The 26,852-nt window shown below is 39.2% G+C and overlaps 1 protein-coding gene across 3 annotated transcripts in view; it reads left to right on the forward strand.

The window, feature by feature from the left end:
- The window catches only part of AMBRA1 (autophagy and beclin 1 regulator 1), a 128,194-nt gene that overhangs the window by 33,840 nt on the left and 67,502 nt on the right, over positions 1–26,852 (forward strand). For all 3 annotated transcript variants that reach the window (XM_079309212.1, XM_079309214.1, XM_079309213.1), the window contains 3 exons: positions 3,937–4,119; positions 16,625–16,705; positions 17,257–17,357. In XM_079309212.1, coding sequence (XP_079165338.1) covers positions 3,937–4,119; positions 16,625–16,705; positions 17,257–17,357 — 365 coding nt within the window. The remainder of the gene's footprint in view (positions 1–3,936; positions 4,120–16,624; positions 16,706–17,256; positions 17,358–26,852) is intronic.

Below are 26,852 nucleotides of genomic sequence, written 5' to 3' on the forward strand. Positions count from 1 at the left end.
TCCATAAATTTATCTGTACAAGAGAGCATAGCCAGAAGGCTATGTATGCTTAACTAAGAACAAAATACTGACAATTATTTTTGAAGAGTCATGAATCATTGACATTAGACACAGAAACACCTGTAGTGCTGCTTAATCTTCAAAAGAGGTGGGAGTGTTTCAGAGGACTAGAAAAAGCAAATGTGGCAGTTATCAAAAATGGAAAGAAATGATCTTTGCAGTTATATTAGAAAGCCACAGATGGGATAATGTGACCCAAAGACTCTGTCAGAAGAAATGATAGAATCGTGAACAGCAAGCAGCTTTGGAAACTTTCAAAGAATAAATCATGACAAATAAGCTTTCTTTAGATGGGTTTAAGAAACCTATGAATGAGGAGATTCAGTAAGTGTAAAATATATCTGATTTAACCTTTTGGGGAACCTCTTGCATAGCTGTGTGAATTGAAGGCTACTAGGATTTATCATAAAGAAGAGTACAGGAATACCACTGAAAATTAAATCTTGGGTTGCTGAAGGAGATTTGTTGTTTTGTGAGGTTGAGGGGGGTGGCTTATCTTATTTTCTTCATCATTAACCACAAAATCTGCATTTTTATATAGATGATACTTCTAAGTACAAGTTTTGAAATAAAAGGCTGTGTTGCAAACTGACCAGATAATATAATTGTGTTGGTAAATGACTCCTTGCTAACTGTCTCTGGTAGATAAAGCCTTGTAGAGGTGAAATCTTATATTTGGCTTTTTTCCATTTATCATGAAGAAGGTTGCCTTGTAAAGATAATGCAAAGGCTTAGGAATGATGTAGACAAAGCTGTAGTGAAGTAAGGTGGTGTCTGCTGCTGTATATAAGATCTGGGAAACCAATCTAGGTGAGTGCTGAAGGTCTTGGCAACTGCATGTCAGAAATACTGACAAATGTAAAAGCTTCTAAATGGAAGTTGGTTAAATAGCAGGAAAAGGGATTTATTTACTTGGAAAGATGAAAATTATATTCTACAAATGTTAAATTAAAGTTATTGCTACATTCAAGTTAATTTTTTCAGTACCAAAAGTTGCTATATTGCTAGAAGTGCATCGTTCCTTGTTTTTGGAATGCCTTGTCCAAAGCAGGCAGATTGAGAGAGCAGAGATTTTTAAGAACTGATTCTAACTCACTGGGAGCTGCCTTTTAAAAAAGAAAAAGAGTCTGCCTAGATATCTGGATTTTTTCTTCTTCTGTTAGATGTCTGCTATGATGAAGCTCAACGAAATGTATGAAAAGGGATCAATGCCTGAGACATTTCCTAGCATAAGGAGCATGGCCAAAAATATTTTTCTACTTGAAGCCATTTTAGAACTGATACAGTGCTTTTCATGTGACAGTTCAAGTGGCTTTAGGTTGTGGTAGAAGCTATAGTAGCTTGAGTTTATTAGGAGGTTTGGAAGAAAAGTCCAGTTTCAAAACTGTTCTCAGGGGGTTAATTTGTACCAGTGAATATCACTGTCCTTTTCAGAGGATGAGATTCATAGAGGTGTGATCAGTACCAGCTGGAAGTTTGAGTGGGATAGGATTAGAGTCTTCCTTCATAAACCTTTCTGGTATGCTGGACTAGTAGGATATTTTTAACTGTACCTTTAACTAGTTAGAGATTTGAAAAGTGATTAAAAGGAGTATCACTCCATTTTGATGGGGTTTTTGTAGCATCCTAAGATCCAAATATAAAGCTATGTCTTGGAGAAATTAAGTAACAATGTGGAAAAGTGAAACAAAGGAGAAATGAACACATCTGTATCTATTAATAAACATCTATGTTTGTGTCTCTGTGTTTATGTGTTTTAAATATATATATATATAAAATATATGTACCTTCTTAAGATCAAGCTGTCTCCAACTGAGCCTTTTTTAAGAGAGTATATAGACAACATGATCTGAAAAATGTATTTTTGAGAGCCTGTGTATGTGTTAGTTTTGTTTCTACATTTACTGTCTGTAATGGTGCTATATTTGAATAACCTAGGTCAGCAATGAGGCGGGGAGAATATTTTTTTAAGTTCCCTCAGACTCAGAATGAATGTTTTGATGTAGACTGCAGCAATATTTCTCAGTGGCCTTGCTGAACTTCACTAAGGTCAGCTTGGCTGTTCTGTCATTCTCCACAATTTCCATATGTACTAAGCTCAGAAAATAATCTGCAGAAGAATCAGATTAAGCTGTCATCAAAAAACACATATAGTAATGTTTTTTAAATAGAAATACTCAACAAGAATTACATATGCTCCCAGATTGCATATATCAACCATCACAGGGGGTTTGTTGGATATAACTCCAGAAAAAATGTAACCAGTTAGAAGGCATTTTATCCCTTACACCTTTCTCTCTGTGTATCAGAGTTAAGCTTCTTGTGTTGTCTTTGGAGACCTTTTTTATATCTGTTCAGTGTACATACCATGTGCTGTCAGGAAGCTGAATATGGCATCTTGTCAATGGTTATGGCCACTCTTTATTGCCTACTCTTTCTTCTAACAAGCATCACCATGGTTTTTTTTTCTGATGTCCTGCATAATTTTAGAAGACTGCTGAACTCATTCTTCATATTTTTATGTAAAATTCTCCTTTGGTGTGATATTGGGGAAAAAATGTTCCAGTGCATACACTGCTGGACTGCTGAGACCACTGTTCACATTTTCCAGTGTTTGCCTTGTTTCCTTTTCCTCTTTTTTTTCTCTCTGTATGTATTACGCCATGGATTTGTTTTTAGGCATGCACAAATGCTTTGGCTTATGGAAAAGCCCAGAGAAGAGGACAGCTTCTCATTTGTGAATGTGCTTCTGTAATGCCTTGCTTTTTTGTATTTGACCTATTAAGTCTTATGGGGAATAGAGAGAAGTGATGTTTGTCCAGCAAAGCCACCTTCTTCATGTAAGCATGAACAGGTTTAACTCATTAAACAAAGCATTAAAGATTCAGCAGGGAATCAGCAGCAGGAGTGTATTGTTCCTCTTACCCTTTTGATGCTTGTCAGCTTAAGTTTTCACACCCCTGAACCTGTAGTCTGTCTCCTAAACTTGTCCTCCAAATTAGAATTCAAGTCTAACCAAATAAGGCTAATGAAATGATAAATTCAGCATCTGAGGTGTCTGGATTTTAACACTGAGTAAGTGTGTCACAGAAAAAATGTGTGAGGAGCTGTGGGTATCTGCAGGGTAGGAAAAGAGAGTAGTATGTGTTTACCTGTCTCAAGAGAGTAATACTGGTGTGTGATAGCTGATGCAAACAAATGCTAGATTATGCATGAGAGAGAATTAAGAATTAATTACAGAGGAAAGATTTCCTTTCAGGTGGGGTGCAAGGCTTTTAAAGCTCCACTTAACATATATCTAGTGGATCTGATGAAATTGCCACTATATAAAATCCCTACCATTTAGATTACAAAGTAGTAAAAGATGTGAAACCTTCTTTTTTTTTTTTTTTTTTTTTTTTTTTTCTGCTTGATATTCCATGGTACTCCCTAAGTACAATCAAAACAGCAGCACTTTCCTTCAATGTTTATTTGAACAGTGCTGCTGTTTGGCACTGCAGGCAGAGTTCACATTGGGACCGAGCTTGGTTCTTATAAAGTGATGCTTGGTGAGTTTACTTGAGTGAACTGGTAATACATGAATCAGTGAGCTCAAGAGAGTCAAGCAAATCTCTCTGTTCTGTGGATGAGCTTTTTGTCTGTAGGTACTGTGTGGTGCTTCTGTTTGCAAAGGGGATCACGTGGGAGTATAGCATATAAAGGGAAAACTATGTTTCCTTGCTTTCTTTATTTACTCTATCTTATGGATAAAATGCAAACAGTCAATCTTGTGATAGGCTGTTACTGGCCTGGCACTTTGAGTTCAAAAGGAAAATTAGGACTAGCTGTCATTCTATACTTATGTAATGAGTATTTGTGTATCTTTTTCTTGCTCAGGTTGTCTCCTGCTGCATATTATGCTCAGAGGATGATCCAGTATCTTTCCCGGAGGGACAGCATTCGGCAGCGCTCTATGCGATATCAGCAAAACCGTCTCCGCTCTTCCTCCTCCTCTGCTTCCACTTCAGACAACTCAAACCCATCTGTGGAGGGAAATGATCTGGAATTTGAAGATTTTGAGTAAGTGTGTGTGCTGCCTAGTCCTCTTGCTTATGTCTGTTGTCAACACAGGACTGCTTGCTGATTCCCTGCTGTTAATCACAGACACCTTAGGCTTCTTGTAGGAACAGGTTAAGTAATTCAATCCATAATTAGAAGATTGATTGCTAGAAATAGGTTTTGTCATTTCTGTTATGAAAATTAAGGATGTTGTAGGCTACCTTCAACACATTAGAAGACTTGTTAAATAAAGAAAATTAGAATCTTTTTCTCCAATGGAACAGATGGGGAACCAGGAGTTTACTAGAGTTGTCAAATCTTGAGACAGAACAAGAGTCACTAAGAGGCTTTGCAAGACTTAGTTCTTTGGGCTAAGTCTATAGGAGACAGACAAACATGTCCTGTTGCTTTTTCTTGCTCTATCTCTGTAGCTTTGTCAAATTAGCTAACATTCCTGGGATTGGGTTCTTTTGGTTTGATTTGCTAATTTTTTTTTTTTAATTTGGTGATTGTGAATCTGTGTTAAGGCTGAGTTTCTTGTAAGAAGATAAAAAAGAATCTTGTGTCAAAAAGTGAGGAATAGATCTGCATCCAAACCTTAGAAGAATGTTCCTATTAGCCACTGTATTTCCTTCTGAGTGGTTCTGCTGACAATTTTTTCTGTTCTCCTGCATCTGCTTTTGGACTTCCAGTGATACCCAGTGTAATCCCAGCAAAAAATTTATTACCAACCCTTTCTAATAAATGGAAGAGTACAGTAATGTATTGTTTAGATGGCATGTAGACCAAAAGCTCAGGAATTTAGATTAAATTCCATTTTAGCAGCAAAGAGAATGTAGCCTTTCTAGCCTGTCTTCAGTAATTTCCTTTTAAATATGAGATTTTCCCTGAGTAGCCTTAAGTATTTCACTGAATCTTACCTCATTTGTGTATACTGCAATTAAAATATAGGATAATTCTGAGCATGGTTGTAGAAGTAGTTTATGGTTATAGTGTAGTAGGGGTGTGTGTTTGATGGGAGCTGTGAACTCCTAAAAAAATCTGTGTTGTTATATTGCAGCTGCCAGCAAAGGATGCTGTCAACTTCTCTACTATTTTAATTTGCACATTCACTTGCTGCAGTGGCACATAGTTGAGATGACATGTTGTTTAAGCTCCATGACCTTTGTGTCAGGGTGAAGTCCCTTTATGAAGGATACTAGTCACAGTAACTATTCCCAAAAGCAAGATTCTAATCCCTTTCTAACTTTTAAGTGGTGGTAGGCTATTTTTTTCTTAGAAAGTTGTTCTGTGAAGGTGTCATTTCATGCTCCACCAATTGAATATTCTGAAGTACAGCATGAGAGAATGTCTTTCCCTCTGATTGTGGCTTTGTTTGTGTAAAATGTAAATGAGGGCAGATAAGCTATTAGGCAGTGACTCTTCTGCATTTTCTCAAGCATCTTTGTAGTCTGGAAGAGCAGAAATATGCTGGATGCTGGGTTTGTTTTTGTGAAGTGGGTGTGTTGGAAGCATAGACCTTACTACTTCCATTAATCCATTTTATTTGGGGCAGCTTGTTCTGCTGGAGGAGTAAAAGATGATATGTTCTTCCTTCACAGAGGCACACAGAAGTGTGTTCCCCTGCAGAAAATGTTCACGCAGTAAGAGTACCCAGTCAGGAAAGCAATTCAATCAGCCATACTAAGGTTGTCTTTCATTTCATACTGAGCAAAAAGAAGTGTTTATTCCTTAATGTGCTGTGCCTGAATTTGTTGGTTGAATATTTCATATCAAATTCTGCTCTGTGCATTCAAGACCTGCTGTCTTTTTACTTCTCTGCTTCATTACTTCTCTTGGCTGATTAAAGAGGGCTGCTGTGCAGGGGTTCTTAGAGCTGGAACTTCTTGTGACTCATTTGATTTCTTGTGCTGAGACTTCACAATTAACTGTCTTACAGAGTTCTTATTTCTTGTTTGTTCTCTTACTTCCTTGCTTGTTCACCTGTGCAGTCATGTATTGCTCCATGGATGATTTTTCTTGCTGTGGTTTAGATGCTCTAACTTTGCTGTGTCTCCAGTTTTGATACAGGGAAGGGTGTTGCTGCTGTGTCGGGCTGTCTGCAGCTTATGCTTTTCTCCTGAAATAGAAGGAGCTTTTCTTTCCCCCATAAAAGCCAGAAAATTGCCTTGGTACTTTATCTTTCTAATCTGGCTAATATAATTAGTAAATTATCTCTTTTGGTTTCCCAGAGATTAGGAGAAAGATCTAAGTGACATTAAACATCAATTGGTTTCATTATGCATAGAGCACTGGGCAAGGATGCCTGGTAGACAAGCTTTCCTGTGCTTTCATATTTAGTGGGATTCAGCGGTTTTTTTCCTCCTCAAAAATTAATTTTGTCTTTTTTCAGTTTTGTTTACCTAATGGCCTAGTATGGGGCATGAAAAACTTGGCATATGCATTGTTTGTGTGCTTATGGCTCTAAATTTAATTTAGAGCCTCTCCTGTGTCTCAGTCAAGGGTGAATTCATTCATAAGTATATGTAGTTTGTGATGACAATAGAAGTAGTGTTGGTATAAGAATCTGAAGTAGTGGTTTTTATAGGTGTTAATAATATCCTACTTCTACACCAGCTTTTCTGGACTGGAGAGGAGGAGGAAGACACACTATACTTGTGTTTTTCAGTCTAATAAGCTGTTCTCTACATGTGCTCCCTGTGTTTAACCTGTCACTGTTGTCATCTTACTGCTTATTGAATGCAACTGTCAATTGTAAACTTAGTCATGTCTACATAAAAGCATTTAATACAGTTTGTAATATATATACAGATTGTAATATTAGGTTGTTACCAGATAGATTGATATGAGTGGGTTTTAAGGTTAGCTTTAGTAGAATCCTTAGCTAAAATAAAAAGACTTCCTGAGATGTGGAATAAGAATCTCTGAATGAAGAATGACATCACTTAAGTCTTCCAGCATAACTGGTAAAAATAGGTTCTTTATAGACAAATTACACATATCCAACTTTTTAATTTCAAGTTCTTATTTGAGTATCTTATGTTTGCATCACATAGTAAATTTAGATTTTTAAAGCTAAACTATTTTCTTTTGAGTTTTTCAAGAATTTTGATTTGGTCTCTTTCATAGACTTCCTTTTGTCTAGAACAGCTCTCTGATGTTGAAGACTGTGGGTGATGCTTCTAGGACTCCTTGGCTAGTGCAATCTCATTTCTTTCACTTGTAATTCTGAATTTGTCACCAAAATCAGAATGTGAAGGTATTTATGTAGGTGAATTTTGGCCATGTCCCTTTTTGTCTGCAATAACTATGGGAATAAATACAGAAATATAGGTTTGTTTCATCTGTCAGACTGAAAGGCAAATATATGGGACAGTGCACCAGCTCTGAAAGCTGACTCAAACCCTTTACTACAGTTCAAAAAAGGCTTTCAAGCTAAGGCTAAAGGTGTGACTGTGGCTGACTCCACTGTCTCCTTCCAAGAGTGGGCTGTCTGACAGAATACAGATATGAAGGAGCTTGGAGATTGCACTCTTTTATGTCTCCAGCTTTTCCCTCTTCTGTTTTATCCCTTCTCCTTCCTTGTAGGTGGCTTTGTGCTGGCATGGATCCACTCAGTTGTGCATTGTCACAGGCTAGGAAGGTCTTTATTGTGTCTCTATAACAAGATGGGCTTTACCTCAAAGGCCTGAAGTCTTATTTTAGTGATTCATCTGTTTAATTTTTTTCGAGACACCACAAGCATCCAGACAGAAAATATGAGAACTGTAGGGACTGTTTTACTGAGACCCTAATGGACCTTCTAGTTTTGAGTAGCAGGCTCTTGCTTTGCAAAGATGATAATCACCTAAGGAAAGCTTACAAGATTCAGTGATGTTATCTGGCTTTATTTGTTACTTTAAAATCCTTTTGTTTAAGGCATGGTCTGGACCCAGAATTGTGGTTTCTCAGATGGGCATCTTGCAAGGGCCTCCTCATAAGTGCATAAGATACATGAGTAGTTGTCATACTTGCCTCCTGCCATTTTTGGTTGCTTTATTGACACTGTCTTGGCAAGAACTGCCAAATCTAAATTCTTCCAACAGCCTCTTGTCTTGAATGGTTCTAAGATTGCAACCTGCCAGCCAACTGCTACTGTATTAAAGCTGCTAGTCTCACTTCCAGTGTCTTGTATGTAATTTTAATTCTTTTTGGAGAATAGTGTGTAGATTATTTTTGGCCTCTTCTGTAGGTGAAAGGTTTGTTTTGGGATTCTGGTTTGTGCTTCACTTCAAGATGATATTCTGGTTTAACTTTCTGTATTAAGAAGAGTGCATGTCTGATTAGACATTTGTGAGATATCCAGGCAATCATCCTTCTTTTGGAAAGTCTACATTTAAAGTATATTTTGTTGTTAGCTTCTTTAGGAACCTTGATTGGGATGCTGATACTTGACAATATTAATTAGTACCTGTCTGGATGCAGTTGTGTCTGAACTAACATTATGTAATGGGGGAGAAAAGGGAAGAAAATGGCTGTAGCAATGTGGTTGCTCAGTAGTGTGTATTTGGGTAGTTGGTTTGGTTATGAATTCTGTTCACAACCAAATTTTGCCCCTCAAGTGGAATGCTAGAAGTGAGTTTCAAGCAGGGATTTGTGTATCATGGTGAGAATAAGCATGTGCTTGATGCCTGCAACAGAAAGATTTTGGGAGTTTAAAGGAAGGGAGAGGTTGAAGATTGTCAGTTACTGAAATAGCTTCTTTCTTACCCTGGTGATGAAGTCCATGCATGTGTTTAAATCCAGTCTCTGCCTTTTTAGTCTGTATCACTGTGTGCTAGAGACACAGTGCAGTGGGAGTGGGACTAACCTGCAGCAGTGCAGTCAATTCACTGTGCACCTTCTGACTTCCCTTAGCACATCAACTACTAAGAGCACATGGGTAGAACTTGGGACTCTTTGTAAAGCCTTGGTCTTTACTGCCCTCCTTCACAGCTGTCCACCATGCACTCATGTATTTCTGAGTGCAAATCTTCAATTTTTGCAAAAGAAACTTCTTCAAATAGTAGCCAGGTTTTATTGGCAAGAGAAAGGAGAAATTTGAATGATTAAAGCTTTTTTGTGACACTTTAAATAAGTATGGAGCTTTTGATCTACAGCTCCAGAATGCTGAGATAAGCTCTGTCATTGTGGAGAGAGAAGCATGAGGAATCCCAGAGGTAAAGAAAGAGGATTATTCTCTTAGGGGTCTGTAGGTTAAGGTGACACCTTACCTTTGGATGAATGGGATGCCAAGTGTTAAGCTGTCATAGGACATAATGAAGGTGGATGAGAGGGATTACTTGATCATGGTAGCCTTTTGTTGTAGAAGTAGTGGTATTGTATCCAAACTACAAATTTTCTAAAAGTAATTAGGCTGGAGTTTTTAATTTTTCTCCTTGCCATCCTGATGTTTGCATCTGAAGTTAACATATAGGAGATGTGACAATCTCAATAGGCTCTTCATGTCACTCAAGTGCTGATGGAAATGGATTTTTAGGATCCATGACAGGTCAGTTTTCTGCAGAAAATGTAGCTTTTTTTTCCTGGAAATCTTAGATGGGACCGTTTGTTATCAATCTTTCTTGAGCATCTACAAATAATGTTCTTGCTAGCAATTTGCTATTTGAGTTCACATAAAGCAGAATTGCTTTTAAGTGTCTGCCTTTGTTTCTTTTTTCTCAGGGCTCCTTCATCTATTTTTGTGTTATTTTCATCTGTCTTTGTTTTTTGCCTCATATGGCACTGCATCATTGTTTTTGATGGAGATGGGCCTTTTCAAAACTGGCTTTCAAAGCAGATGCAAATATGTGTAACTTAGTGGTCACTTTCTGGGGTTTTTTTCTTCTCTGCTAGATGTTTCTAAGGCAGTTAGCATGGGGATGTTGCTTCCAGATACACAGCAACTTAAGTAAATTCATCATCTTAAACACAGTTTCAGGCTAAGAAAGTTACATTTGCCGGATGAATGGGAGTGATACTGAATCAACTCTTTGAACTTAATTTTTCAAGGATTAGTTAGTGTTAGCTTGTCTTGTAATCTACTCATAGTAGCCTGCAGCTTCACTTTCCCTATTCTTTTAATCTTTTGTGACAGTCTTTTATATTACCCTTATTTGGTCATAATGTCTAGTAATGCTGCATCGATGCAGTGAACAGGCAATAACTGTTTCCTTGTAGCAGTACTGTAGGGTTTTGCTAACCTCTCCAGCATGATGTTTTTATCATTAAGTCACATTCCAGCAAGGCAAGTGTCTTCATATCAGGGTGGTGAAGAACCTTTAGGAAGGTGGCAGCTGCTGGAAAGCTCCTGTTATACTCCATACTGCTGCTTGCCTGAGTCCATAGAAACAGTTTTGATGTCAAATGGTACTTCTGAGTTTTTCTGCCAAATCTAAACTCCATTGTTTTCCTTTTGCTTTTGTTTTGTGTCTGTGCAACTCAGTAGTCAAACTAGGCCACCTAGTAGGTGAAGTCCAGTGCAAATTAGAGTAATTAGGAAGCAAGCTGTTACTGGTTTGTTGCTGGCCATGCAAAGCAGGTAGTGCTCTGCATTCTTGAAGCCCATAGGTCTAAAAGATTAGCATTGCTTGTGAAGTCATGGTTTTAATTCTGTTTCCTTTGGAAGCATAACTGTGAAATCTATTTTTTTTGTTTAAAAAGAGACAAAAGTTGATGCCTCTCTAGCTTTGTCTGGCTGCTGATGTTTCTGCTTTCTAATGATTCACCGTAGCTATGAAGTGTATGAGTCTTATTCTAAAACAACATCATCAATTTGTGAGCCCACCACACAGTGAGATGATTAAAAGAAAAATAGCTGGATCATGTGCCTAGAAAAAGTGAGTGCTTCATTCTAGTTCCAAATCAGTCTTTCTCTGAAGCAGTTAATCCTTGGCATTTTACAGGCAAGTACTGCTGTTTCTCTTGACCTCTCATATGTGATGCTTTTCTGAAACACTTGATCTTCTGAAGTGCCATTTTCAATCTTGTAAATACATTTTCCTCTGAACAGTGCTCTGAGAGGTAATCAAGGCTGGGAGGTTTGCTTCTCTCTGGTCAGCAGAGCCATTAGTAACTCAGCAGTCTGCTGTTTTATAGGAAGTTTTAGTTGATAAGTAGATGCACATTTTCTCTGGTTTTCCTTTCAGAAAGCTCTTAGTGAGAGCCTTCAGAAGAATACAAAATTATGGCAAGCCTTGGGTGACTTGCTTAACTTCTTTATCAATTACTGTGTTAAAAATCTATTCTAGTTCCTGTCTCTCCAGCTGGCCACCATCATTCTTTGCAGTTTCTCTACTATTTTTATTCTTCAGTTGTTTTTGACGTCCAGTTCCACAGTCGTGCATTTAGTGCCAGGAAAGTCTTTTTGTATAACAAATGCGCTTTTTTTCTTGTTTCTTGTTGTTTCCTTCAGTTCTGCCTGAAGTACTTCTCCTTCAGTAATGGTAATATCCTTCAAAGATGGGTGTATAAATGTATAACTTTTATTTTTACCAGATTGTGTATGTTCTTTTAGATTCACTTTAAAGGAACCATACAGTCGTCATTTTAATAGCTGTGGGTGTCAATATTTGAACCCTTTGTGCTAGAGCCTATGCTCCTGACTTCTTTCTTTGTATCTACTTGTGGAAATAACTCTTTGCTTACATAAGCTTAATGTCTTTAATGTTTCATCTTCAACATAATCCTGTTTTAGGTTTTAGGTGAGATACACTTGTCCTCAGAGCCAGAAGTGGGTTGATCTCCTTTTCCTGGTTTGAGTTTGTAGCTTCTCCAAGACTTGAGGATTGTGGGTAAAATAGCACATACTTATTTTTGAATAAGACACCAGTCTAACTGATCCAGGAGATATTATTTTAGCTGCTATGCCCCTGTGCAGAATTACAACCAGCTTGCAGTGTGGCTTTTCCTTTTGTCTTCTAGGATGTCTATATCTCACTAAAATATTCAGAATGATAATGTTTTCTTTATTTTGTGTTTACTTCTCTGTTTTGAGAGGCTTATTTACTAGAAGTGCTCCCATTTTTCTCTAAATTGATTTCTGTGAGATGCTAATGATCTTGCAGGATCAGACATTAAAAACTAGTGTTAATATCTGATATTTGCTGCTCCTCTTACTGGTGAAACTTGTAGCTAACTTTCTGTCATAGTGTTCCCAACACTGTATGTTGCCTTACCCATCAGGATGGTGCTGGAAAGCAATTGACACGTTCTTAGAATCACCAGCAAAAGTAATGTTCACTTCATCATCTTTTTACCCCTGACTTCTGTACTCTTTGTAGAACACAGTACACACTTTGTCTTGGGTTTGTCTTCTGCTTTAATATGGCCAGTTTAATGTGACATCTTCCAGGCAGCTTCTTTAGAGGACTTGCAGTTAAACCTGACCAACCACTGAAGCCAAATAAGTTTGCAGTACCTTGTAACCTCCTCTGAGCTCTTGATAAGTCCTTTGGGCTATTCCTGCCCTCTGTCCTATCTCTTCTGAAGTAACCTACTGCAGTTAATAAAAAAAGAATATAGCAAGTCAGTAGAGATAGTTCAGATTTTCTCAGTGCTTCAAACATTGTTTTTTTTCTGCTACATGAAGATGGTGCAACTTCCAGTGTCAGCCTTTAAGGGAAGTAGTAGATGCCACTCAAGTAATTATGTAGCATTTCTATTGTATGTGAGTGTCTGACCTTTACAATACAAACTCATACAGCATTTTTAATTGGATTGCATGAAATGTGATAAAATGCTGAAAATATGAAATAATTGGCTTGGTGTGATATAATTTGATTCTTCTGAACTTACATGGTTTACTGGTGCTGGCTTTGATAATTAAACGGTTTTTCAACGTGGTCATTGTTGACTTAATTCTATTGGCAGTGTAGTCAGTGGGAGTTTTAATATTGACTACAGTGGGAACAGTTAGACCAACAGATTGCATTAGAAATCCCATGCTGTGTGTTTAATTTCACTTCCTGATACAACAATCTCTAAATATTAAAGTGTATTCTTGCCAAGACAGAAAAGCAGAACATGGCGCTTTTTTTGTCCTGTCTTCTGTATCCACTGTTATTAATGCAGTAGCCAAGTTACCAGATGAAAAAGAATGCCTTTTTCTCCAAACTTAAGGACATAAAATTTTATGTCTCTTTCTCTGTTTTCAGAGCTGGCATTGCTGGTCCATTAAATTTACATTGGTCAGTTTTTTCTCTCAACAAGCAAACAAGACTACAGAAGAAAAATCCAAGGGGATTTGACTGTCTTATCCAATTTAGGATAAACTTGCATCCTTCTTATGCCCTATTAAATGTCCATCATTCTCCTGAATGTTTGGGAATTGCTTTCTTTTCATGCTCCATTGTAGGTTAGTGTTAATACTATTTCTCCCCTACCAGCTCTTATTCTCTTTTTAATTTGTCCCACCATGGTATCTGAACAAATGATGAATAACCTGAATTTAGAGCCAGACCTTAAAAGTTATTTTGACCATTTGTTGGTTCTTGCAGTTTTCCTGCTGAGACAAATTAGTCTGTTAATAATTAGAGTATTACATTTCCCATGTCACCTTGCTGTGGTTTATTTCATTTACTTTAGCAAGGTTATTGAGTTGCTTTATATAAGAAGCTTTTTTTTTATGTAGACACAGGCGCACATACACACATTGAGGGATTTGCTTTCCACTTCTGCAGGTAATGTTAATTAAACTATCCACTGTGAATCATTAGCTAATGAATCTGTAGGTAGTTGACACTAAATAGAAAGTAGAGCATTAGATCTTCATCAGTGCTTTAGGGAGCCTTGGAAACTTCTGATTTCTTGCTGGAGTGCTTCGCGATGGCACTGCAGTGTGCTAACATCTGCTCTCCTCCCTCTGTCAGCAGGCTGTATGTGGTACAGAAATAACACAAAGTGCCACCCATTTTCACTGATCTGTAAGGCATTTTTTATTTTCCTTTCTAGAGGGTGCAGAAATAATCTTCAGCTGGCACCAGGGTAATATCAGCAGTTCTAGCTTTGCAACGCTAGACTAGACACTCTTGCATGTAGTTGTTGAGCATGGGAGTTTAGGTATAAATGACTCTATACATTAGTAATTCAGATTAATGTTTAGTAATATTGTTCTTTACCCCAGGGGAGTGTATCTTACACTTTTACTTACAGTAGATAGGAATTCTAGCATTCTTGAGAGATAGCCACTGTTTCTTGCTGCCTGCAGTCTGAGTTATAGGGCAGGTGGCCATTGGGATGTAGGTTTTAATTTTTTTTAAGGGATGTTACAATTGTATGTCTGTTTTGAATTAGTAGAGGCTATCTCTGTCATGGTGAAAACTAAAAAAAACAAAAAACAAACAAACAAAAAAAAAGACTAGTCTGTATTTTTCCCTTTTGGGCATTTTTCCATATTGTCAAGAGATTGTGTGCACAATAAATAAATAAAGAAGTACAGGATGGACTTCTCACATCAGAAAGTCACCTTGTAGAAAAAAAATGTGTTTGAAGATGTTTTTGTGGATGCTAAGACCCATGGCTAGTGGCAATTTAACTTGAAAAATTAGTTCTTCTAGGTTTCTTGATTTAGTCTGTAGACTTTGCCCTTTTATCTCCTTTTGTTTGCTGGAGCTAATTCCTCATTCCTTTTGAAACCTGCTGCTGAGATTCTCTTCAACTGGAGAGTTCTGTAGAGTGTAGTCATGCTCTGTTGTTCCTTTTGCTGATATTTGTCCATTTCAAAAGTATTTTCCACTTCTAGTAAATGTCCAAAGCAAATGCAAACCTGAAAACGGCTTTGTTGCTTTTCTTCCAGGGTTGCATATCAGTGTTGTTGCAAAAGCTGCTACATGGAGGTTTTTAAAAAGTATTTCTTGTCTTCTGCTACCTCTTACTGTGTGTGGCAGGATCTGGAACATTGCACTTCTTTTTCCTTTGGTCTTTTCTCTTCAGCAACAAAGGTTGATATGTCAGCACTCAAGTTTGCAGGATTCCTTCTGTTATTGATCTGCATCTTAATAGGCTGGAGGCCTGTGATAAATTTTGCATTTCTGATCTCAGGAACCCTGCTGGTTACACAAAATCCTGAGGGTGAGGTGCGGCTTTGGCTGTGAACTGCAAATGCTGTATCTACAGTGGGAGGAGAAATGGAGGCTTTGAGCTTGGATTTAGATTTGGTTTTGATGAAATAGCTTGAAATGCTAACGAACTTTGCAGAAGAACCTCTGCTTTTGTGTTCCTGGGTTCCTCAAGTGTGTGGGAAACAGCCACGTAATAGACTTTCTTCTCAGCCCACGTTTCTTGCTCACTGACTTCAAAAAAGCAAAACGAAAAAATTCTAAAATGCACAGCTTGCTGGAGTGGGTTAGAAATGTGCTGCTAGTGCATTGCATAAGGAATATTTAGTTTCCTAGTGATTTCAAGGCTCTGCAAGTAATATTCTCCCCACAACTGCTTGGGAAGGAGACGGGGCTGCAATTACAGATGGGGATTTGGAATCCAGGGAGAACAGACTTGTTACTTGTGCAAGGTCATAGAGAGTAAATTTCTGAAACAGAGAAGGAAGTACTGTCAAGGTCTTTTTCAAAGCTCCAGAGTCACTAATGGAGTCTTATTATTTTCTGTGCAGTTTAATGCTGTATAATTACAGGTCCCCTTGTGGCCTAGGAATGCAATTTCAGGAATTTTGTGTGATGGGCATTTTGAAGGTCCTCCAGTTTTACCTCCTGCTTGTTGTACAGCTGTCATTACCAAAATCAGACTGGGCCATCCATGAGTTTGTCTAGCTCCTATCTTGAGACTTACAAGGGTAGCAGTTCTGCAGCCTCTCTGTGAAGCCTGTTCAGTGCTGCACTGCCCTCCTGGTGCAGTGCCTTCCTGTGTCTGCTGTAGGACAATAGATAATAGACCCTTGCCCCTCATTCCCCAAGGCCCAGACATTTATTGTGAAACAGGATGAGATGCTTTTTAGAAGGTGCAATTTTGTCTGATGCCACCTAACATTTCTGATTTAACTGGAAAAGCTTATGAAAAGTGAGATAGTTTTAAGATCTGATGGCACTTAAACTGGACCTTTAGGGAAGGAACACCAAAGAAGTCTGCAGATTAGGCTCTTTTGCCTGCAATTCTGGGAATGAAAATGTGAACTATAACAGATCTCTTTGACTAACAGAAGTTTCTTCTGAGGACTGGGGTGAGCTTGCCTTTTGTTCTCCTAGTCAAAATTCTGAGATTTCTCTTTCATTTGCTCGGGTGTTGACATTGATTCATTGACTCTCAGTGATTTTGTTGATACTTTTGAGACATTGTCAAACAGTGAAGAAATTGGACTTTAAGGTTACTCTTAAATAAAATTGTCAAGAGGATTTGGTGCAGTTACTTGTATGAATTTGAAACATTGGAAGCTTAAGAATCTCTTTAGCATACTCAGATTGACTAGGTAATGTCATTGGTGGGGTTTTGTTTCTTGGAAAATACTTTCATTACATAGTATTTTTAACGTCGGATGATTTTCTTTCTTTTGCTGAAGGGACAATGGAGACCGCTCGAGGCACCGAGCTCCCCGGAATGCGCGCATGTCTGCACCCTCACTGGGGCGCTTTGTCCCGAGGTAAGGCACCTGTGTAAGAGCAAAAGGGATGGAAATCCTGGAGGTACCAGTTGCTGTGCAGCTCACTGCTGCTTTCAGGTGGATTCCTTTTCTTGCACAGGGCTTTTTGTATCCTTGGTTTGCAGTTTCTGGGACTCCTGGGATGGCATGTTAGTATGAGCTGCTCATCCTAGGATGTTTGAAAGATAGCATGGTCGTAGCGCTTTTTACTTCCAGGTTGAGGTCACAATGTGAAGGCAGAATAGGAGAAAAGAATCTGGTCAAAGATTCTCAGCACAATGTACTGGTTTGAGATTAAGAAACCATTTTGGGAGGTAGGGGATTTGTTTAGTACTGATCTTTTCAGCCACAGCGATCACAGGAGGATCTAATCTGTAATTTACTTTTTTGTTTGAAGAAGGGAAGCAGTTGGCTAAGCAAAGGATTCCAAACTTCTCCCTACTGTAGTCTGCTGGAATGTGGTTGCATTTTCTCAAAGTAATTGCAGTTGCTCTTCAGTGCTATAGTACACAGGGTGGCTTTCTCCATGTTTTACTCTCTTTGTTTTGCAGACGCTTCTTGCTGCCAGAGTACTTGCCTTATGCTGGGATTTTCCATGAACGGGGACAGCCTGGCTTGGCCACCCATTCCTCTGTCAACAGGGTCTTAGCAGGTAATGAGATTTCCTTGTTTGCAGTAGTCATGTATGTTAGTGGTGTTTTCTCATGAATCTGAGCAGAGAAGGATTGATGACGAAAATTAATTCCAACTTTTGAGGTTCTATGTAAGTTGTCTGAAGCAAGAGGAAGGACTGTTGGATTGATGTAGTAAGCTATCATTCAAGTGCTTGAGCACTGCAAATTCTATGCTTCACGTATATGTGTGGAAGTGTCTGCATGAATTTGGGACGGGTGTTAATAATTCTCCCTTTATTTAACTTCTTTCCCTATTCCTAGATGTCTTTTTTTAAGCAACCTGACAGACTAATGATCAGCTTGCTGCAGGTCCTTCTAATTGAATTATAGGGTGCCTTGTTCATGTTCCGGCTAGGAAGACGCACACAAGGCAATGTGGGATTCAATTAGGATCTTAATAAGTGCATATTAAAAAACTCAGCTGCCACCACATACAGCACACAGGCATTTGGGAGCCTTAGAGGGCAAGCGGAGGTGGGAAGGGAGGTGGGGGAAAGAGGAGGAGGAGTATGGCAGTCTGGCAGTTCATGAATGAGATGGTTATAGATGACACATATCTTCAGGGTGAGTCTTTCCTGGCTGGGTCTGAGTTGCTCTGTAATTAACCCCAGTGCGGGGGAGTAATTTTGGAGCTTGGGGAAGAGCAAGAGGTGATGTACGGACAGGTAGGTTGGGATGTGGTTTTCCTCCTTCCTTTAGGTAATCACAGGACCATCACTGAAATGGAGTGCTGAAAGTTTTCTCAAGAGGCTGCATGACCCTTTTCCTTATCCTAAGGCACAATCATCTATGCCTAAGCCATTTTTGACAGGATTTATCTAACCTGTTTTTATTGGAGTTTTCCCAAGCATTTTGGGATAGAACTGTTGCCTGCTGATAGAACTGTTTTGCAGTGCTGGTTTAGTATGGCAGTGGTCTTGTCTTTGATTATAGATTTCCATCATCTTCCAGACTTCTGTCTCCCTGGACATTTTGGGTTGAGTGTTCCTAGTGCTGTTGCAATAACCATAAGTACTTAGCCAAAGTCTCATCCAGAGCACCTCTGCTTATATCCCTTAGGAAACAGTGGAGCTAACCTGTAGCGTTAGCTGACGCATGTACTTGCCTGTGCCTGCTGCCTGTGTGGGTTTTGGCTGCTGGCACGTGGAAGCAGCACACTGGCAGAAAATTACTTGCTGCCAGGCAACACTGCAGAGCTCTTGTGTCGCCCAGCATTGCTGGAGACACTTGCTTTCATCCTTCCTCCAGTCCCCCTTGCACTTTGCCTGTTCCATTGTGGCTAGGAAATAGCCTGGTTTGTCCATCTCCATTTTTTGGGGAATTTGAGCCCCAAAACACACATGCTTGCTGTTTCTTGCATATATGCCAAGGAAAAGAAAGGAAGACAGAAACTGTAATTATGGGAGTTTCAAAAAATAAAATCAATTTTTGCTGTGTGATGCTGTGGGCCTTCATAAGGCAAGGTTTGTTACAAGCTCTGGCAATGTTGTGGAACTTCACACTGGACTGGCCAGGGCTCCACAGTAAAGGCTTTTATTGATTTAAATATGAAATTAATTCTTCCAAAGCATGTGTTACGTTGTTTTAATATTTGGTTTATTTTACCCATGTTTTCAGCTTTCAAAATGTTTTTTAAAAAAAAGGAGTGTTGAATTTGCAAATACTAAGTGGAGGCATGATGGGCAAGAACTAGGAGATGAGGATGCAATTGTGGAATAGCCAGAGACTTTCGATATGTTGGTCAGCAGCATTGTCATTTTCAGTATTGTATTTCTGAGCCATTGAAAGTTACACTGCTGATAGTATACTTTTCTTTATATTTAGCCTGTGCCAAGGCTTGTGGTAGCTCTTTCTTCAGTATCATGATGAAAAGCATCTATTCAAACTCAAAAGTACTTTAACCCTGGCCTGGTAGTTATGGGTGAGGTTGACAGCCTTGGCTGAGGAAGAAATCAGTCATCTATTTTCCCATTAACACAGGCTAATCTAAGCTTGAATGCTTTGAATTGCTTCATTCTACCATGTATCCAGACTGTCATTTTTGAATTATGTTTAAATGCAAAAATACCAAATGTATTTCTTATGTAACCTCTACAGCATTTGAGAAGAGATGCCAAAAACCCCTGTATTGCTAACCTGACAGGTTTTTTTAAAAGCTGACAGTAGACTTCTGTGATCAAGTGTAAGTGAGAGCTGCTGTTTGGGAAAATACATCCAATTATACTTCTGCTCCTGTCCACTGCCCCATTTATTGCTATATGCTGAGAGGAAATCAAAGGAGCAGATGGAGATGTTAGTGTGTGAATTACTGTGGTATGCTGACTAAATTTCTTAATGTCAGAACTATTGCTGTCAGGTTGTGTCCATTTACTTTCAGCTCTCTGCTTTATGTGAACAGCTTTCCCTTGTTTAAGTGTCATTCTCATGCAAGTGTAACACAGACAATCACTGCACTCTAGGGAAGACTGCCTTGAGACTAAATCCTTAGAGTCAAGTTTAATGAACCCCTAAAAATTACAGGTTATTTATGCAGATGGACTAGCACAGCAATGCAGTGGGTTGGGCAGAATGACTAACATGCCAGGCAGAGCTTTGGTCAAATCAGAGCCCTTTGTACTAGTCAGGGGACTGATGGCCATCCCTGTGCCAAGGTACTTCCAGGCAAAGCATGGGAAAGGTGGCAACAGATGGGTAAGAGTAGGTGGGAGCCCAGGGGGAGAATGAAATGATACCAGTCAACATGACAGACAGAGAGATCTCCATGCCAGCAGCCTAATTTGCATGGAGCACTGGAACAGCAACTCGCCCCAGTAGCACCTGCCTGCCTCCTTATTGAGCAGTTCAGATCTTTCAGCTGATACAGCATGCTGCATCACTGTGCTTTCTGGCACCAAGTATAACACCATGTGAAAATATATTACATCAACATTGTTACCTTTAGCATTGAAACTTGTAATCACACCAAAAAGTGTTGGTAGTTTGACAAGTTATATTTTTCTGTAAAGTCTACATTGATTGGCAGTAATTACACTGTCCTCCTTTAATCCTTTATTAACTGAGTCTTATATCAGCTTTTTCATTATTTTGTCTGGAATCAATGTCAGGTTGACAAGACTGACAGTCTCATCCTATTTCAACCTTTTAAAATGCTGGTATAACACTAGCATATTTTTCAATCTTCCATATTCCCCTTTATTTCAAGACTCATCAAGAAACCTGAGCTCTTTTAAGGCTCTTGGTAGTGTGGGCTGCAAGGCACCCTGTGCCCTCTCTTCTCCTTGATGAACTGCCCTAAGTGATGGAGTTGTGGTCTCCAAGGAAACATCTATACAGTGAAAGCCAGTTGAAGTGGTGGTTTGCTAAAGTGGTGATGAAAGCAGTAAATATATTTTGGTTTCTCACTTCATTATCAGTGGAATACAGCATCTTGGTGCCATTTCAGTCTAGAGTCTCTTGGGTCCTTTGCCATTTGTGGGACAACACAGTGGGGGTTTGATTTTTGGTTTGGTTTTCTTTTTCCTTCTTTTTCAAGTTTTTTTTCCCCCTTCTACACTTCCCAGGAGATACCAAAGAGATGTTCTGGGGGATGAGGTTACACCTTTTCTAGTGGGAGTTAGCACTGCTGCAAAGCTTGGCAGCGTTAATATGTACAAGGAACACACAGCTCAGCATTGTGTTTACTACCTCCTAGTGCTTTTTTGAAATGTTTCTGTAAGCTGAGTATTTCTCCCCACTGTTTTGTTTGCATTTGTTGTTTGTTTGTTTGTTTCTTTGGTTCATTTATTTGCTGTTTTTTGTTAAGTCTTTTTATTTTTTTTAAATAAATTTCTCTTTGCCCTAAGTTGCATTGTGAAGCAGGACACTGTTAAGTTGTGATGGCCAAGTTAAAAATCTTTTTTGGCATCTGGTAGCACATACCAGGATGTCCATTTTAATATATTTTTTAAAATCAGTAGATACATCTAAAAGAAAAGGTCTGCATCATTGCCACTGAAGTGCTTGTGACCTCTTGTTCCCCCCTGTGAACTTTTGTCTCAGGCTTTATAGTAATTGACTGCTTTGGGATGGACAGAGACATGCTAATGGTATAGTGAAACAAAGAAGGCTTTAGTTTCAGTTCAGTGGAAGCTTAGGGGAAGAAAAGAATCAGTGTTTCCCAAGGAACTTTGCAGAAGGCTTTAAAAATTGACACAAATGCCATTTTGTTGGCATTTCTGTTACTCATTAGGAGACCTGCAGATTAAAGTTTATGGTAGAATTACCTAGCTTTGTGAAATGCTTCTGTCTTGCCTCACTTTGTTTTAATAGGCTCCTATTCAGTTATGTGTATCTCAACAAACAACATATTTTTCCTTGTGTGGTCACAGGTCATGCTTATCTGTTCTGGCTTTGCCACCAGACATTTATCTGCTTAAACACAATCCAGCACAGTTGCTCTGAGTCTTCCACCTCGTTGGGGAGATCCATATTCAGCAGAGCTTAAGGGTTGAGTGATGCAAATTCTATATTTACAGTTTCTGAGTGATTTCATTGCTATCTCAGGGTGAAAAAATCAGACAAGAGACTGAACACTTACATGTAGACATAGAATGAACTTGATTACAGATTTTTCCATATCCCATACCTCTTCAGGGTACAGCCTGCCACAAGAGCAATAAGGGTTCAGTTTTGGATATCTCTGCTGGAGATGCCAAAGCGAGCTGTCTGTAGCCTTGTTACACTGGGGTGGAGCTGAGGGTATTGATGAAGCTAAAAATCAGTTGATCCCTTTAATGGGAGTCTAGAATTTCAATGTGTGGCTGAAGAAGTTTGGCTGTTGTTTTCCCTAAATCCCGTAAGCTGTGCTGTTCTTTAAAGCTTTACTTCCTTGGAGTCTTCAAAGTCATGGGTCTTCTGGTGGATTTTTATACTTCAGCCAGCAACTGCTAACACACAGTTGTTAGAGTGTATGAAGTTTCATCATGGTGAAAAGTAGCTAAGATGGATAAATGCCATCCTTCTGGCATGGGAAGGATGTGACTGAGCATCTGAAAGTTCTCCTAGTAAGAATTATGGTGATGACCTCTCAGCAGTGACATGCAATAGTTAAGGTGCCTTCTGGTGCACTTTCCCAACCTGTTGATCAGTCTAGCTGTATTGAGGGCTAATGTTTGCAAGTGAATGGCTCTAACCTAAAACCAGCTAAATGGATATTGGTGAGCCTGTGGTGCATGCAGCTGCACTGAGTATTGATTGCCATTGCAAGTACAGTTAACCCTACAGTAACCTTTGACTTCTGCACTAGTGATAGAAGTGATCATGATAAAAGGCTTCTTTGCCTTCAAAGCCATGTTGAAGGCAGATCTCCAGTTCCTCTGGCATTTCAGGTGTGATTGCCTCCTTAGGCTCACCTCGTCTTGACGTAATCCTATTCTGTCATGTACAGTATGCTGTTAATTCTGTTCTGAGATGCTCCCATCCCTCAAATGTGCTTGTAGTGATGCACAGCTGTGCAGGGTAAGACAAAGATAACTTGAGAGCTTCAGAAGGCCATCAAAAGACACATTGCCAGTTGTCTCTGGTGTACCCATGTTTTTTTCAGTATTAGTAGTTATGCATTTTCTATCTGAGTTCTCTGAGATTTGAGTGTTATTCTGAGTCTGTACCTTCAGCTGTCCATCACTGGCTTATTGATATTGGCTTGCTTCTGCCTTTTCATCTGAGACAACTGTGTGAATTTGAATTAGTGTCCTGATCTAATCCTGCTATTCACGGTAGACAGTTCTGTAGAATAATGGAATCAATGAACATAGCTGTGAGGCTTTCTATGCTGCATGTTTCTGTTATAAGTCTGTTTGGTACTGCTAAATATGGAAATATGTGAACCTTTGAGTAACTTTATTTTTATGGTCTTTCTGTGATCTACGTCAGTGGACACTAAATGATATAAGCGGCTTAAAATATGCCTCAGATTCTTCTGTGACTTGAGAGCTATAGATACCTGTCACCTTCATCACAGACTTGAGAACAGTTTATAATTCCTGTGAAGGTGCAGCCTCTCATGCAGAAATGTAAGGAAAAAAAAGAGGCTGTATGGCTGAATTGCAAATAAATTAACTTCTTACAGGAGGGAATGATGGAAAGTGTCTCTTCATGGGACTGGTCAGGGCTATCCTCAGAGATGCTTATTTCCTCAACATGGTACTTAAGCTTCTGAAGACAGTAGGATTTTGGATATGTGGCAAAGATTTTGTGACATTCTCCTATCTAAGTGTTCACTTATAAATTTGCTTTGTGTATTCTAAAAACTTATTTGCAGCCCTTGAGCTTTCACCTCAGCTTTTATCTGCCTTTATGTCTCACCAGCTGGTGTTTTCCTAGGTCAGCCTTGAACCATGAAAGTTTTTAATGTTGTTGCTCAATTAGAGTATCTCATAAATAAAATCTCGTGGTAGTTTGATGTACTATGTGCAGAATAAAGTCATATACTGTGAGTTGACCTTCTTGTACTATTAGATCCCTTCTTGATTTCCAGTTCATGGATTCTGTAGCTGTGCCTACAGGATTATACCACATCATGATTATGGTCAGAAGGTGAACTTCTTAGCATACATTCTTCAAATGAAATCCCTTTCCCAGAAGATAGAAGACAGTTAATTAATGCTTAAAAAAACAAGCTCAACTTTGCATTTACACTGGGATCAGATAGCTGATACAGAGATGCTACATTCTTCCTAGCAGGTCCATCTTTACAGTACTGCAGTAATTTTTCCCTGTATTGCAAGACACTAGTGAGTTTGTGTTTTCCGGCTTTGTGCTTTAATTGGCAGCCCAGCTGCCTCTTTTCTGGTGCTGTATTCTGTGTCATCCTGCATGTTGTACCTTGGCACAGTGAATGCTGATAGGTAGTTGATGCAATTAGCCTTTGAATGACCTACAGGCAATCTCTTCTGAAATGCTAGTCCAGTGCAAAGACCCCCTCAAATGTTCCTAAGCTGGTGGCATTCATTTTGATGCAGATGAATACTCCTCTGAGCTAAATGGGATTTAGATGTCTACCTAGATGTCTCCTGAAGGTGGGTGATAGGTAGTATAATAGAAAGCCATTAACATATGCATTTGTGATGGAAGAAGTTGTGTGTGTTTTTCCTGTTAGCCTTTCCCTCACATCTAAAATACCAAATTCTGTATTGAGACTCTGAGTAGTTACTCATCCTTATTTTGCTGTTCACTCCTGCTGAATGCTGTCATACACAAAAAGCATAAACAGCCAGAAAGTGTTGGGGTGCTTTCTGTATGGAATAATTTTAATCTGGCTGCTTATTATGCCCTGCTTGCTCTGTCTCTCTGTTCATTTCATCTTCCACTTAGCAAAAGACGTGCTCTGTGGTCACAAAGACTTCTCTATTTACATCTGTGACTTCGGTTGGAACATTAAGAGTGCAAAGCACTGGAGATTGTAGGGCAGATAGAATGAACTTGCATCACAGCCTTTGTAAGATGGTATCCCCTATCCAGAGACTAGAGTACTCAAAAGGCTTTAGTGATTCCAAAATCAGTTTAATTTCTGAATTAAATTTTGTGTATCAATGTCTTTATATGCAAAGAATTTTCATACCTGAGAACTGGCAATTTTCCATGAATCTCTTAAATATTGCACAGTAAAGGCAAGCTAAAGAGTCAGTCATGCTATTAGCACTTTAAAGCCTGCTATTGCTCAGTCCTTTTTGTTCTTGTCTTTCCTTTATGCTTTTGTAACTCAAGCCATAGTTTATCACAATCTGCTAAGTCTGGGAATGTGTTAATTGAGAGGAATGTGAGTCAACTGGAAATAAGAATCCACAGCTATGTGCTCTATGGGAGGTATTTACACTGTAATTTTGGGGTCAATTTTGGGAGGCCAAGCTTCCTGCATAGTTAGCAGGGAAAAAGAAGCCTCTGCTCTGAGGATTCATCTTCTGAAGTGAGCTGAAATGAGGTGCTCTGAGTCTTCTGTGGAGCTGCCAGTATATTTAACACTGATTAAATAGGGAGCTTTGGAAGAGTAGTTTTCTGCTGTGGGTTACTTAGATGCCTAAAATTAGGCAGGCTACATCCTGCTCTGGTGGCAGAAAGGATGTTATCTAGAAGGGGAGATCTTCATTCATCACTTGCATGATGGATCAGAGTGCACTCACAGCAAAATTGGGAGGAGTAGGTGATGAACCAGAAAGTTATGCTGTTGTTCAGAGGGACCTTCATAGACTGGGAAGTGGACCAGCAAATCTCATGAGGCTCAGTGAAGAGAGATGCAGAATTGTACACCTGGGGGAGAATGACCACCAGTAGAGGCTGTGGACTTACTGTCTGGAAAGCAGCTTTGCAATTAATGACTTGGGGTTATGTGGACAGCAAGTTGAACACGAGCCAGCAAATGTGCCCTTCAGAAATTAAGGCCATCAGAGTATCGTGTTGAATTAGGAAGAGCATTGCCAGCAGGTTGAGGGAGGTGATAATTTTCTTCAGGCCTGGTAAGGCCACATTTGTAGTACTTTGTCCAGTTCTGGACTCCAGTTCAAGAAAGACATGGACACACTGGATTAAGTGCAGTGAAGGGCCACAAGGATGAGTAAGGGTTTACACACTGACTTGAGAGAATAGATTGTGAGAGACTCAGCCTGGAACTCTTCAGCCTGAAGAAGAGAGAGCTTGGACTGGATCTTGTCAATATGTATAAGTAACTGAGGGAATGAAGGGAGCCAGATTCTTTGGGAATGCTCAGTGAAAGGATAAAAGGCAGTGGACCCAAGCTGAAATTCCATTTGAACTCAAGAAAACTTTTTCTTGAGGGTGGTTGAATTCTGAAACAGTTTGGTTATGGAGATTATGGGGTCTCTATCTTTGGAAATATCCATGTTTGCCTGGAGAGTCCCTGGTAACCTGCTGTAATTCACCCTGCTCTGAGCAGGGGAACAATGTAGATTATCTCAGAAGTCCTTTCCACTCTCAGTCCTCAGTGATTCTTTGAACTGACTGAGTACACAGGGACTGTGAAATAATGTTGGGGTTCAGTGTAGGTGAGAATAGAGTTTGTTGAAGTTCTGTTAAACCCTGTTGCAGGAGTAGGTACAGGTGCTTCTGGTTGTATGTATTGGCTGGCATTGTCTGCTAATTCTATTGTAAAACCTTATGATGGTTGTTACTGCAGAGGACTTTTGGCTCTTTCAAGGTTTGTCTGAGAGAGCTGATGTTACTGGAGATTGCTTTGTTACTAACTTTCCACGAGTTTATATTAATTTTGTGCCAAGAGTCTCATTTTGTGTTCCCTTTGGTAACTGGAAGCTGAAAACCTCTCAGTTGTCTGCTTATGTAGTAGAGATGTCCATAGAAAGACTTGGTCTGATCAGTGGCTGTACATTGTGAGTATAATTTGCAGTTTTATTTGCAAGTAAGATTAGAACAAGCACAACTCTTCTGGTCAGAGTGAGTGCAGGCCACTTCACAGGAAATGCTTA

This window comes from Erithacus rubecula (assembly GCF_903797595.1).
Source record: "Erithacus rubecula genome assembly, chromosome: 6".
Classification (NCBI taxonomy): Eukaryota; Metazoa; Chordata; class Aves; order Passeriformes; family Muscicapidae; genus Erithacus; species Erithacus rubecula.